General features: G+C 31.8%; 1 protein-coding gene across 3 annotated transcripts in view; it reads left to right on the top strand.

Moving 5' to 3' along the window:
• The window catches only part of POT1 (protection of telomeres 1), an 82,474-nt gene that overhangs the window by 45,772 nt on the left and 20,970 nt on the right, over nt 1-15,732 (top strand). For all 3 annotated transcript variants that reach the window (XM_082472305.1, XM_082472304.1, XM_082472306.1), the window contains 4 exons: nt 3,234-3,524; nt 8,245-8,400; nt 13,098-13,267; nt 14,374-14,462. In XM_082472305.1, the coding sequence (XP_082328431.1) occupies nt 3,234-3,524; nt 8,245-8,400; nt 13,098-13,267; nt 14,374-14,462 (706 nt within the window). The remainder of the gene's footprint in view (nt 1-3,233; nt 3,525-8,244; nt 8,401-13,097; nt 13,268-14,373; nt 14,463-15,732) is intronic.

Genomic DNA, 15,732 nt, shown 5'->3' with positions numbered 1-15,732 from the left:
GCCGCGATTCGGACTAGTTGCATTCCGTAAGAAAACATTTAATAAAAAGGTAGAGCTATTAGATAGTATGTGATTTTTTAAAAATCAGCTTTTTAACGCTTTAATATTTTCAGTCTTTTAGGTTTTAAACATTTCAGTCCCTTCATAGTTTGCTTTTGTTACATGGGTTTCCACGCAACCCCTTCACTATCTTGGTTGTCTTTTCTTCTAATGCTTCAGTTTACCTGTGGTCCTCATGGTCACTGATGCTCATAGATGAGCGCAATACTCCAGATGTCTTCTAGTCTTAAGATATGGTGGGAAATAACTCTCTTGCTCTATTAATGCCTTTTCCTTGAGAATAGAAGAATAGTGGAGAACATTTGCTTAAAGATAAAGAGAACTAGAAATATTACTATTGTAGCACTATATTACAGGCTTATCCAGACTTCAAAAAAATAGCTTATTTCTCACACACTGCTGTTTCCTATAGAACAGTTGACCCTGAACAGCACAGTTCTGAACTGCTCGGGTCCACTGACGTGCAGATTCTTTTCAGTAGTAAACACTGCAGTACTACAGGATCCCACGGTTAGTTGAATCCATGGATGCTGAACTGAGGATAGAGGGCCGACTGTAAGTTATAAGGGGATTTTCAACTGCACGGATGGTCGGTGCCCCTAACCCCCGTGTTCAGGGACCAACTGTATTTGTAATTCTTGCTATTGTTTAATTGAAGTAAAATATACATCTCTCTTTTCACAGTATTAGCATGCTCATGTTACTAACACTCTAGAAACGTCCTTTGTACCCCTACCTGGGGTTGTCATTCACATTTCCCCCACCCCCAAGAGTAAATAATCTCATAACTTCTAACAACATATATAGTTTCATATATATTTGTTCTTTATATAAAGGAAAAACACTATAGTTTTTTTTTGGTTTTTTTTTGTTTTTTTTTCGTTTCTGGCCTATGCTTGTGTGAGTCAACTGTACTATTGCATATAGTTTTACTTTGTTCATTTTCACTGCTAAATGGTATTCCATTGTTTGAATACACCAGAAATTATATATTTATTCTGTTGGTCATTTAGTTAGTTTTCAGTTTGAGGCTACTATGCTGCTATAAACAGTCTAGTACATATCTTTTACTGAATATATATAATTATATGTAATATAATGTATACATTTATATGTAATTATGTAATTATAATATATATTACATATTATATATTGTATAATGCATAGATATATATGCATTTCAGTTGATTGTATACCAAGGAGTGCGGTTCGTGAGTTCAAGATCGTGCATATATTAGCCTTTAGTTTTCCAAAGTGTTTTTTACCAACTTACACTCCCATTAGAGATATAAGAGAATTCCAGTTGTTCCACATTTTCACCAGCACTTGGTGTTTTCCATTTTTTTGAATTTTAACCATTCTGTTGCATATGTATTAGTATCTTATTGTGGTTTTAACTTGAATTTCCCTGAAAATTTATGAAATTGAGAACCTTTTAAAATTTGTATGTCTTCTGAAGTAAAAAGTGTTCATTTGAGCCTTTTGCTCATTATAGAATTTTTAACTTCTTTTTTAAATTATTTCTGAAAGTTCTTTATATATTTAGGCTACAGATCTTTTATCAGGTATATGGATTGTGAATATCTTTTCCCACTCTACGGATTGCCTGTTTACCCTCTTAGTGATGTCTTTTGATGAACAAAAGTTCTTTATGTTAATATAGTCTACTTTATTAACTTTTGTTTTATGGTCAGTACTTTTTAATTTCCTGTTTAAGAACTCTTTGTCTACTCACTTCATGAAGATGGCTTCTAAGTTTTCCTCGAGGTCATTTATTATTTTCCTGTTTCATATTTAGATCTGTAATTTTCTTTTCCTATAATGTCTTTGACAAATTTTGAAATTAAAGTTTTGCTGCCTCATGAAAATAGGAAATGTGCCCTCCTTTTCAGTTCTAGAGTTTGTGCAAGATTACTGTTGTTTTTTTTTTCGTACTTAAATGCTTGGAATAATGCACTGGTAAAGCTATCTGAGCCTGGTGATTCCTTTATTAATAGATTTTATTAATGAATTAACATTTCTTTAAGAGGAATGAGATCATTCCGATTTTTTATTTTTCTATCAACTTTGATATATATAATTTTTAGAAAAGTTTATTTCATCCAAATTGTCAAATTTATTGATAATGCTACTTATCTATTAGATGCTTATAGAATTTGTAATGATAAATCCTTTTTTGCAGTCTTGATATTATAATTTGTGTTTCTTCTCTTTTTTTCCAGATCATTCATTCTAGGTTTATCATTTTTGTTAATCTCTTCAGAGAACCAGTTTTTAGCTTTGATTTTCTCTATTGTATGTTTCTATTTCTCCTACCTTGATTATGTTTTCTTTCTACTTTCCTTGGATTTGAAGTAATATTCTTTGTGCAGCTTCTTGAGATAGAAGCCTACATTTCTGATTTTTAACCTTTCTTCTTTTATAAAATATTCACTTATTTCTATAAATTTTTCTCTGTGTATTGAATACTACTTTAGTTATATCCAACAAGTTTTAGCACATCACAACTTAAGTATCCTTCAGTTCAATATATTTTCTAATTTCCAATAAATACATAAATACATTTATTAATATCAGACAGTATTACAGGAGACTAAAGGAGGTATTTCATAAGTTCAAAAGGGTTGCTTTATGAAGAAGATATAACAGTCATAAATGCATGTGCATGTAATAACTGAGCCTTGAAATTCAGAAAGCCAATGTTTTTAAGGCATATCTCAGCTCTCTCAGTCAGACTGATGAGCCCTTAGCCTCAGCTGCATTTTACTCACTTCAAACTCTTATATTTTAAGTGTTCTAGTTTTCCCTATAATATTCATAAGTAACTGTTACTTATTATCCTTTTTCCTCTTATAAATTATACCTTAATAAAAAACTAATAGATGTTTTGTTAGTAAAACTGCAAGCCTGATAGTATTAGGGAGGCTGCCACCTAGCTCTTTAAAAAATAAAAATAATTTTGCATAGTGTTTTACAGTTTACATGGTGCTTGTGGATTTTGATATAGCCCAGTAGATTTTATAATTTCATATGCTAATTAAATGAAATATTTAAAGAATTATGTCCTCTATTAACTATGCTGGCAAGATTTTATAATCTCACAAGTGTTTCCAGTTCCTAGGTTCTGCATCAGTAACCTGTTTTGTTTGTTTTCTACTTTGCCACTTTCTTAGATCCAAGTATATAAAAAGGAAACTCAAGGTATCACCAGCTCTGGCTTTGCGTCTTTGACATTTGAGGGAACTTTGGGAGCTCCTATCATACCTCGTACTTCAAGCAAGTGTTTTAACTTCACCGCTGAGGACCACAAAATGGTAGAAGCCTTACGTGTTTGGGCATCTACTCATATTTCACCTTCTTCAACGTTAGTGAAATTGTGTGACGTCCAGCCAATGCAGTATTTTGACCTGACTTGTCAGCTCTTGGGCAAAGCAGAAGTGGATGGAGCATCATTTCTTCTAAAGGTAGATATTTTTAAATACTTGAAATTGTGTTGTAAGTTACCATGACCTATAAGCCTGTAAAGAGCTTATATTTCAGCATTCCGATGGAATAAGTATGCATACTGTGTATTAAGAACTTAAAATCTAACCATTTTTAATGAGCCTGTAATTTCTATGCAACTTTACTCTTGAACTTCTCTTCTTTATCCTATACTTCTAGAGAAAAATAGTATTACCAGATCTACATTTTAAGTATAGTATTGTTTATGTTGTGTTTATATATTTCTTATTAGTACTAACAAAATGAGTTGTTTTCTATTGCTATTTTTAAGTTGCAGTTCTAAAAATGCATATTTCTGTTTCCCTATCAAGATGTAGCCTTCCTTCTCACTCATTTGCCTTCTTCTTGGCCCATTGATGTTGGGTTCTCTTCCCACGTTATTTCACTGTCTGCTTCATAGGTAGATCATGGATGGTTTTGAAGTGTTTATTTTTCTTGTTATATTTTATTTTGTTCTTAAATCTGCAGAAAAAAAACGTGACATAAGACCCATCTAATCTTTGTTTACACCTATCCCAATTTATTCATGAAGAGCTTCTGGAGAGGACAGTTGTCTGATACCATCCTCACCTACCTAGTCTAGGCAGGATGCATTTAAACAAACACTGCTTCAGCCCTGCTTCTCTGGTTCTTTCTTTAACTTCTGACTCTTTGGAACGATGGAACAGGATATGGAGTACAGTGGCCCTTGGACAAATATTGGGGTTTAGCATTATTATCAGTTATACCTTGCCCATATTAAAGAACAGTGAAGATAGAAGTTATTGAATAAAATACAAAGTTTTTGAAGTTGAAAATAGCACATATTTATATACACATGAAATACTCTGAAAAAGTAAATGCATGCTATAAAAAAACATAAATAAGTAAAGTATGACAAAATTGAAGCTAGGGCAACATAAAATCATCCAAACAAAATGAGAAAATCTTAGGTCAGCCAGTCATACTTTATGCCCAGAGTGACATATTTAACAAATGAGTGTTTGCTAATCACTGAACACTTCCAATGACAAAAAATCGGCTGTGCAGAGAAGTATTCTCCACCTTTTGGCTGCTGTATTGAGCGTAAATTCTTAAATTCTGAGATAAAACCTGCCACCTTTTAGCTGACGTAGCTGAATCTACATTTTCCTTCTAAAGCAAGAAAACATGCCTGCATCCCATTTTTATAGATAGCCTTTTCGGATAAGTAAAAACAGCTTTCATGTAGATATTATTTTAAAATACAGCATTCGGAAGTGAATGTAAGAAATTACATTAGTAAGACTGTCTTGAGGACAATTTAAAAGAAATCTCAAAAGTCTCTCTATGCTCTTTGTCTCAACAACTCTATTTTCATAAATTTATTTTATAGTAATAATTTAAAATGTGGAAAAATGCCTTTAAAGGAATATTTATCCTTATATTTCTTGCAGTAACAAAAATCAGAAAAAACATACTAGCAATGGAGAATTTTGTGAATTATTTATGTGTTGTGGAATACTCTGTGACTAAAATGACATTGTAGACATATACTTATTGATATAGAAATTCACAATATTCTCTTTAGTGATTAATGTACTTTCATTTATATACTAAAAATGTATTATATGCATAGCAAAAAATATATTGAGAGGACTACATAGCAATATTTTGCTCATTTTATCTATGGGAAGTCAAATTTTAAGTGATTTTTTTTTTCTGAAATTGATTTTCCTATCCCAAACTAGGAATAATTTTTTTAAATTTTGTTTTGAAAACAAAAGGAGCCAGACCTTACTCCAAATGAGTTCGGGTCAGCATGGAATAGCGTAATTATTTCCTGTCTCAACTGAGATATGACGCTAATATTGGTCTCTTTATTAGTAACTACAATACATTCATTTTAATTATTCTAGTAGATATGATTCCCCCAAATACTGTTGTTTCTAAAAGAAGTTAATTTTAATTATAGGTTATTAAAACTATAATGTTAATAAGAAGAGATTAAAGGCTATGGTTGGAGATAGACTCAAAGATAAAATTTAGAGCCTTTAATGTCTTCATGAACAAAGAAAGAAAAAAAAGCATAGCATATCAGAATAATCTTTCAAGTCAAGAAATTGAAAAAGTAACAAACAGAATTATAGAAAGTACGAGGTAGTATTTTAATAAGGTATTTAATTTTTGGATAGGTAATTTTAACATTGCCTAGAAATTTAAAAGATATTTTTAAGTGATATATAGTAAAAAATTTCTCTCCTTGACTTCCTCTCTTGTCCCCATTCTACTATAATAATAAAAATAACATTAACATTTCAAATTGTCAAAGAAGGATTGTTAAATGGTGATTGTTATCTATTTGGAAAAAAGAATTCGATCTGTATAAAATATGCAGATACCTAACAGATTGAGTTTTGATACAAGATTACAAAAGTTCCAGAATTTCAACACAAGGTCTGACTTATACTCTACTCTCTCAGCCCCTCCTTCAGAAGACTCATGGATTGGTCTGTAAAACCATTTTAAAGTCTCAAAAACACATATACAAAATGAAAGAACAAATTCCAAGTGAAGAAAAATGCGACATAATGTTACTACTCCCAAAGTGATTGTCCTGGTTCTTTGAATAATTTAGGAAACAGAGTGAGTGACACAAACTCATGATTGTTTATTTACAACTTAGCACTGTCACCAACATTATTCAGTACTTTCTCTGTAATCTGACACTGGCAGACACCTGTATAGATATGCGGTGTTTTCCAAACAACCCAGTCAAAAAATAAGCGGAAGACCTAAATAGACATTTCTCCAAAGAAGACTTACAGATAGCCAACAGGCACATGAAAAGATGCTCAACATCACTAATTATTAAAGAAATGCAAATTAAAACTACAGTGAGGTACTGCCTCAAACTGGTCAGAATGGCCATCATTAAAAAGTCTACAAATAACAAGTGCTGGAGAGGGTGTGGAGAAAAGGGAACCCTCCTACATTGTTGGTAAGAATGTAAATTGGTGCAACCCCTATGGAGAACAGTATGGAGGTTATTTAAAAAACTGAAAATAGAGTTCACATGATTCAGCAATCCTATTCCTGGGCATATATCTGGAAAAGACAAAAACTCTAATTTGAAAAGATACATCCAATTTTCATAGCAGCACTATTTACAGTAGCCTTGACATGGAAGCCACCTAAATGTCTATTAACGGATAAAGAATATGTGGTGTATATATACAATGGAATATTACTCAGCCATAAAACAGAATGAAATAATGCCATTTGCAGCAACATGGATGGACCTAGAAATTATAGTAATAAGTGAAGTAAGTCAGAGAAAGGCAAACATCATATGATATCACTTATATGTGGAATCTAAGCAAATGATACAAATGAACTTATTTACAAAACAGAAATAGATTCACAGACATAGAAAACAAATTTATGGTTACCAAAAGGGAAAGGATGGGGGGGGAAGGATAAATTAGGAGTTTGGGATTAACAGATACACACGACTGTATATAAAATAGATAAGCAACAAGGACCTATGTAAAGCACAGGGAACTATATTCAATATCTTATAATAACCTATAATGGAAAATAATCTGAAAAAGATAAATGTGTGTGTGTCTGTGTATGTGTATAACTGAATCACTTTGCTGTACACCTGAAACTAGCACAACATTGTAAATCAACTATACTTCAATTAAAAAAAAAAATAACAGTTAAAAAAAAAAAAAAGGAAATGTGGTGTTTTCTATTTAAGTAGACTGTTCACTCTTACCCAGCCGAAGTTCTGACATGCAGAGGCATTCTCACCTCTCTCCAAATGTCTTTTGTCCCTCCCTGTTATAGCATAGCATAGCCTCAAGCTCGTCTCTTCCAGCCCTAGCACAGCACAGGCTAGCTCAGGTCTTCAGGACGGGATAGTGCATACTCATCCTGGGCCCCTGTTCCCATCCTTACCTCAAGGTGACTTAAATAGCAATCCAACCTACCTTTCCCTTTCCATCACCCATGATTGTCATTCATTTGTGTTCATAACATCTAACATAAACAAAATATTCATATCTGTACTTTCAAAGGCCTTTTCCAAATCAGAACAAAGTGGAAAAATCGGCAGAGGTCAGATTAGTTCTCTAAAAGCTAGGAATTTATACTTAAGAAAATTAGCAGAGATACTTGTAAAGGTTTATATACAAGATGGTAATTACTAAATTATTTAAAATAGCAAAAATTTTGAAACAAGTCAAATGGCCAAAAAAGGGATTGGTTTAATAAATTTGTTTGCATCTATAACGTAAAGTAATGTGAAGCCATTGAAAATCCTATTTTAGAAGAATATTTAAATTGCCTGAAAAACTGCCCAGCAATAAATTAAGAAATGAAAAGCAGAATAGAATGCCAGTTTGGTAAAAAGAAAAAAAGACATATATATTATAAATACATAGAAGAAAAAAAAGATAAGTAAATTCAACAGTATATTAATAGTTTTTCTAAGCTCATAGCTGTTTGAATTTTTTTCCTTACATTTTATTCATTACCTATACATATGTAGTCCTTTTACAATCAGGAAAGAATATACATCATATTCAAAGTTTAACAGATATTTGGGGGAATATATTTAATTACTTTTAAGCTATGTCACCAGCAAATAAAACTCTTCTAGCCTCCACAATTTTACAAAAAGATCATTAAACTTTTGTTCTACTTCTTGTGCAGGTATGGGATGGCACCAAGACCCCATTCCCATCTTGGAGAGTCTTAATACAAGACCTTGTTCTTGAAGGTGATTTAAGTCACATCCACCGGGTGCAGAATCTGACAATAGACATTTTAGTCTATGACAACCATGTTCAAGTGGCCAAATCTTTAAAGGTGATGTTGTGTAGCAAGCATGTTTGCTCTTTTGTGTTTTTATAAATTTTAGGGTAAATCACATGTTAGATGATATTTGAGGTCTAGAAACTAACTACAAATTAAATTTTTTCTTTAATTTGTAAAATGTGTATTTAAATTATTAGAAGATATATTAAATTATAATGGCTTGAACAGCTTTTTTAAAGTTAAAGAATGTTTCCTGAATATCTTAAAGCTGTGCCCAATTTCACTATGGAAATAAAGAAAAATTTTTTTCTGCAATAAAATTTGCCTTAAAATAACAAAGGATGTATAAAATATTTGTAAACTTAAATGATAAGCTCTTTTACTTGGTTTGATAAAATCCAGTCTTTAACTTTTTACTCATTAGTCTAAGAAATTGTTAATCCACCTCTAAAATATATTGATAAATTGTCTGTGTGTACCATACAGTTTATTAGAATTTGCTCACTGTTTTTGAGATGCGGTTTTCTAGGTAAAATAACGCTGCTTAGTTTTGGCACTTCTTGCTTATTAATAACATTTTAAGGAATATTTTTCTTCATTTTACCGTGTCTTCTATTTGCAAGTAACCTTTCTTGCAAAGAATGCTGTCATTGATAATAATGATAATAATAGTAACATTTGTTAAGCACTTCATATGTATTTAGCACTGTCCTGTGCAATAGGTACTGTCATCATTTCTGTTTTACAAATGAGAAAACTGAGGCACTCAGAGGCCCAAGATTTCGCAACTACTTGGGTAAAGCCTGTATTTGAATGTACGTCTGTTTCCAGAGCTAATCTTCTTAAGCAGTATAAAGAAATTAATTTCTTTATTGCAAATAGCTTCCATCCTACATTTAGGGAGTTATATAACCTACTTATAGGAAGAAAATAGGGAAAGTGAATTGTAATTTCTTTAGATCTGAATTTTAGTGCCCGGTTTATTTTTTGCAAATAAATGTTCTTGGAGAAGGAAATATTTCCCCTTTTATACTGTGTTACAAAGAAGCCCACCCAACTCAATAAGTTAGGTTAAAGTCCAGGTCAAGGAAGGTGATAACTACTCTTTTGTCCTTTATGAGTGTGTTCATACCTTTCATATCAGAAAATTGACTGTTGACGATATATTTTTGATGCTTTTACTTGATTTTATCTGCATTGATTAGCTTATTTCAAAAATAAATTTAATGATAAAGCCAATTCTAAAGTCTTTTTAAAATACAGATAGAGTTCTTTTACGAATGAAAAAGATTTACATTTTAGATTTGACTTTCACTGTTTAATTCCCTTCTCTTTCCCTATGCTGTGTCTATAGGTCTTTTGTTCCTCTCTCTTGTCCTGATTTCCTTGTCCCAAGTCCTGAACAGCACCTGCCACAGTGCTTTCCATGTAGTAAGGGTGAAGTAAATAACATCTGCTGGTGAATGCATGAATCAATGAGCGCTGTGAATTTTTTTCAGATTTTTTTTCATTTCCTTTGTCTGCTTTATCTCACCCACTAGAGGGTGCTATGAGCACACATAATTCAGAAAATGAAGGGCAATTAATTTTTCTCTAAAGATATCATGACATTTACCTACAATGTAACAGAAAAATGAAAAGGATTTTCTCTATGTGTAAGTAATATAACTGTAGGCTTTTATTTAATGTACATTGACATCACATTTTATTTGTTCTGAGGCAACCTCTATACTAACCATTTCGTATTTTTTTAAGAAGTGCCCAGAGTCAAATGATATTGATATCAATTAATTCTTGTCAACACTTGACGATAACTGCTTAAAATTGCATATTTATATTGAAATGCGTGGAATACATGTATTTTTGTTGAATAGGAACAGGAAAAAAATGTGATTTTTATTTTATGTAATAAAGAGGATAGTTAAGGCAATTATAAAGTATAATATAATTGAACTCTATATACGATACATTTTACAGCTAAAGTTGCCCTTAACGTTTTTCCTAAACCTTGCTTTTTAAGTAAGTTATCTCCTTCCCTAAACAGTTTACACACACACACACACACGCACACACACACACACACACTCTTCAAACCTTTTGTCTACAAACAAAAGCAGTGTATTTTCAATCCCCAGACTTATTCTGACACAATTTAAAAATTATTATAAAACACACGTAGTTCTAATTATGTTTGGCATTCAATGACCCAAGAACTATAGTTTGGTTATTTTCAGACATATACAGGTCATTAAAAATATTAAACCTAAAGGGAAATTTTTGAAAGTTTATAAGGAATATTTAAATTATTTCTAAAGGAATAAACATTTCTTTTTTTTTTTTTAAACATTTCTTAATAGCCAGTTTGCTTTGCTTTATTTTTACTGTTTCTGTATTAAAAAGGGCTTTTACAACATTTTTAGAGGTATGTTTTATAATTTTTTGGTTATTACTAACAAGACGATTTGTTTGTTGTATATTTGTCTATTATAACAGAGCATCTGGCACATTTTGTAATATATTTAGCAAGCTTAAAAAAAAATACAATGCTGCCTCCAGAAGGGATTTCTGGAAATAACAGTTTGTCATTTTTATAGACTATATATATAAAATTCTCTCTTGGTCTTTAAAATATAATTTTGTTTTATTATGAAATACAATAGTAAAGAAGATAGTATAACAAACATCTACGTGCCTGTCGTCCAAACTTAACATTTCTAAATGTTTTGAACACTTATTTCAGGTACTTTTAATTTTAAGAAATGAAATTTCTACATGTGGAACCTTCTTTGTACCTCTGCTTATTCTAATTTTTTGCTCCCCAATATCCTCTTTTTATTTATCCTAACATGTACGTGTGCACACCCATGTTTATTAGGGTTTTATATACTTTTGTCTGAAAAATGCATATGGTTATGTATCATTCTATAATTTGCATTTTTCCTTTGACATTATATTTGTAAGATTTATCCGTGTTCATATATGTGTCTGCATTAATACCAGCCTGTCTTAATTATCATACCTTTATTTTTAAATATTTCATAGGTTAAGCCCTCGCTCCCAGTTCAGTCTTCAAAACTAACTTGACTGTTCACTTTCAGATCAGTTTTTACAATTCCTTGAAAGGCACTGGAGATTTAGATAGAAATTGCATTGATTTTAAAGAATAATTAATTAGGAAATTATCTTTATAATGTTGAAACTTTTCATTTATGATTATGGTATCTTTCGCCTTGTGTCTGGCCTTCTTTAAGTCCTTTGTAGATTATATACATTTACTGCACTAATATATTATGTATATTAAAAAGAATTACAGACTAATAAATGTTCAAAAAGAATGACATAAAAGTAAATAGAAATAGACATATTTCCTTCCATCATCTTACTTTGGAGACCATGAGGAAAATCAGTTTTGTCATCTTGTGTGTGTGTGTGTGTGTGTGTGTGTGTGTGTGTGTTTTCCTTCTCTGACTCTATTTACCCTGCTCCCCTGCTGTTCTGTCAGTGGAAGAAGTTAGAGAAGAAAAGACTAAGTGCCTTACCTCCTTATAAAACCTGTGATTAGATGGGAAAAAGATCCTTGAGAATGAAGGAGTAGCTCTGGGAGTGTGGATTTTTTCCCCTTATTTTTCCCCCCATTTCTCTCCTCCATCACATACAGAGGGTGATGAGGAGAAATACAATGATCTGAAACAGCAATAAGCAGAGGTGGGAGGTTGGTTTACTACCTTCTCTTTCTTTATATTCCCCCATGTATAGCTTTTCTGTTACACAGAATCTCACCACTGTTAATCTTGACCTTGTAGGAAAAAAAGAGGATGGTAGTCCCACAGTCAGCAGTCAGGATTGCTGCTTTATACAAATGAATTAAATTTCCTAGTTGGTAACTAGCTCCTTTTGCTTATAACTCTTTCTTCATAAAAATAAATGTGATTTAGGTAATATAGCTTCTTCCTTTGAGTAGGTGTCAGTTTCTTTAATAAACATTCTGCATCTGTCTCTTTTTAAGTCTTCTACATTAAAAGAATATCAAATACTCTGTAATTAAGGATATTTTTAAGACTAAGTTTAGCAAAACATCTAAAATTAACTATAGGACATTTGGTTCAAAACTATAATTGGTTTAAGTCTATATCTGAACTCATAGAAGGTGTTTCACATTATGGTGTACAGACAAAAGTATTTACAGAAGTTTTCTTTCCATAGAACTTGTGGAATAGAGGGAGTTTATTATTTTGATAGAGTAGCACATTTAAACATACTTTCTAGTATTCTCATAATGAGAGTGTTTTAGTGATCATATTTAATTAAATCTTACCTTAAATTAGTTAAAGCAGGTTATTTTCAGAAACCTTAACCAAATAGGTTTCTTAATCAAATAGAGGGCTTGGATTTGATTTAGGTAATAGGTTTCTTAGCTACCATATCTTACCAATGCTAAGACTCAATCTTATTTAACGTTTTAATATCTCTAAAATGGAAATATGCCTTTACATTTGAAAAATACATACATATCTATACATGCATATGTATGTATACAAACACATACACACACACACGTTTTGGTTTTGATACAGTGTCCTTGGGGCTGATATTGAGTACACATTAGTAGAACATACCAGTTTCCTTTCTGATGAGTCAACATCCCATCCCCGGTTATTGGTCTGTGCCCCATGTTAGTTGTTAAATATTGTATCAGAAATTGTTTTGATTTTTCTCCATTTTCTAAATAATAAATCATCTACTTTTAGGTTGGAAGCTTTCTTAGAATTTATAGCCTCCATACCAAACTTCAGTCAGTCAATTCAGAGAACCTGGCAACATTTTTAGCCCTAGAGTTTCATCTCCATGGAGGCACCAGTTATGGTCGGGGAATCAGAGTGTTGCCAGAAAGTAACTCTGATGTGGATCAACTGAAAAAGTAAGCATATTATAAACCTATTTAGAAATTGTAAATAAGGTATAATTAAGCTGATTTCTAGGATAATATTGTTCTGAGGTGGAAAGGGGGGCTCTAAGAGGTCTCTTGTAATTGATCCGCAGAACCTTCCTTGCCATCATTCATTTTTTTAAATAGATGAACCAAATGAAACAAATCAAGTGATTGTAGGTTCAAATAGCTACATAGTAGCAGAGCTGGGTTTATAGTCTAGGTTTTCCAGTCGTTACTTATGCTGTTAACCTCTACTCTTTGCACTCATGTTCTACCATTTGCCACCTTCTCCAAGTACAGAAACAAACTGTGGAAACTGGAGCTTAGCTAAAGTTTGGAAAACTTGATATATATATGTCTAGGGTGCCAAACACACTTGATCAATCATGGAAAAAATACTGCCTTTTTAAAGTGCGTATAACCGAGAAAATAGGTAACGGAAATATTTCAGGGTATCATATTTTTAAAACTTTTAGGTGTGCCCAGAAAGTGAATAGTACCTTAAATCCTGCTACACTTGCAGCTCCCTTTTCCTTGAAGTATTCCTGTTAGTGATGTGCGCAGAAACTCTTTGACCCGTATTCTAGGGAAATAAAAATTCTTCTACATATTTTCAGAGAGTTATAGAAAATATCCTTTTCAGTAAATTGAAATGACATAGCTATTTTCCAAGTTTTAATATATTAATCAATATGACTTTATCATCAATGAAATTAGCTATTTTAATAACCTTCCATCAGTTTCCCTACTTTATTTCTCATATTGCAATATATAGCCACATAGTATTTCACTACTTGAGTCTAGAGTGAGATTGTTCTGACTTACAATGTCATCCATTAAATACCCAGCTTATTTGCAGTATTTCATCATCCCACTGTTCTACTTGTGTCTTTCTAGACTTAGGTTTTTAAAATTTGAGGGTCTCTTGGAATCCCCCGATAATCTTAAAAAACTATAGTCCTACTGAAGAATGCATACACACACAGAATTTTTTATACAATTTCAGTGAGCTCTTGGTTTCTTTGGGTAGAGCTAAACTGACCATTGTTTGACTTTGTTTTATGCAATTAAAAATTATATTCTTTCAATTACAGGGTTTTAGAATCTGTAGACTTGCCAGCCAATCAGTGTTTAGATGGTATATGTCAATCAGAACATGAGGACAGCTTTTCAAATATTTCAAGTAAGGACAGTTTTTTTTAATTTATTAAACTACAGTTGATTTACAATATTGTGCTCGTCTCAGGTGTACAGTGTCAGATTCTTTTCTGTTATAGGTTATTAACAAGATATTGAATATAGTTTCGTGTGCTTTAGAGTAAATCCTTGTTGTTTACCTATTTTATATATAGTGGTGTTTATTTATTAATCCCATGCTCCTAATGAGTAAGGATAATTTTTAATGTTGCCAGTTTAGTTTCTGCTAAGTAAAATGACTTTATCAACATAAATTCTCTTTTTTAATATCTTCCTATCTCTATTTTTTTTTTTTTTTTGGTTAAATCCATATTTATTGTAAAGAAACATGCTAAATCTTTATCAGTGTCCTGTGCAAAGGTAAACATTACTCCTCCCTTACCTGTATAGTTACATTTTCAAATTGGGGTGGTAAGGATTACTTGATTTGTGATATATGTAGTGTTGATGTGTATATATATGTATTTATTATAAATCTGTATTTATTTTCTACTAAACTATTTTGCTCATCAGTTTCTAAAAGGAACAAAGGTTGTTTTTGCTGCTTTATTTCAAATAGCCCAAGTATTTTTTGATCATACATATCTTAGAGTTCCCAGTTTTATTGAGTTAAGTACCTAATTACAAAATGTTAACAAACAATTGGTTGTTTATTTATATTATTGCCTGCCTGAATAGCTGACTATTCAAATCTAAATTTTAAAACACTCAATCTGTAAGATTTTTTTCTTTACCATTTTGTCTCAGTATTTGCTTATACATTCTGACACCTAGAATCTATATCATGTTTCTATCCCCTATTTTTTTTTTTTTACAACCTAACTCCTTCCCTTCTATGATCTATTTTATGAGTATTTACTCTCTTTCTGTATCAGTAATGATAAGCATTAAAATTAACATGTGTGGCTTGATGGGCACTTAGTCAGTGCCTACAGCCATTATTATTTTATCCTAACAGCACTCCTATGAGGTTGATATTATTCTTCCCTTTTATAGAAAGGAAACTGAGGCTTTGAGTGATGGGAGTCATATAATTTGTCCAGGGTCACTTAGCTATAACTGATGACAAAGTCAGTCAGATTCAAATGCTGGCTATTTGATTTTTTTTGTACATGTTTATTTCTTCATTTTCTCTGCCTTAGAATTCTTCATATTTCCTAGCACATTGGTGATAGCATTTTAGCCTAATCTGTGATTATTTGAACTGCCATTAGGAGGCCAGTTTACTTCAATTGACAATCATTTGGAGACAGTAT

Source organism: Balaenoptera physalus (assembly GCF_965194825.1).
Source record: "Balaenoptera physalus genome assembly, chromosome: 8".
NCBI lineage: Eukaryota > Metazoa > Chordata > Mammalia > Artiodactyla > Balaenopteridae > Balaenoptera > Balaenoptera physalus.
Note: the sequence above shows the minus strand (reverse complement) of the source record. Positions and strands in the feature narration are given on the sequence as shown.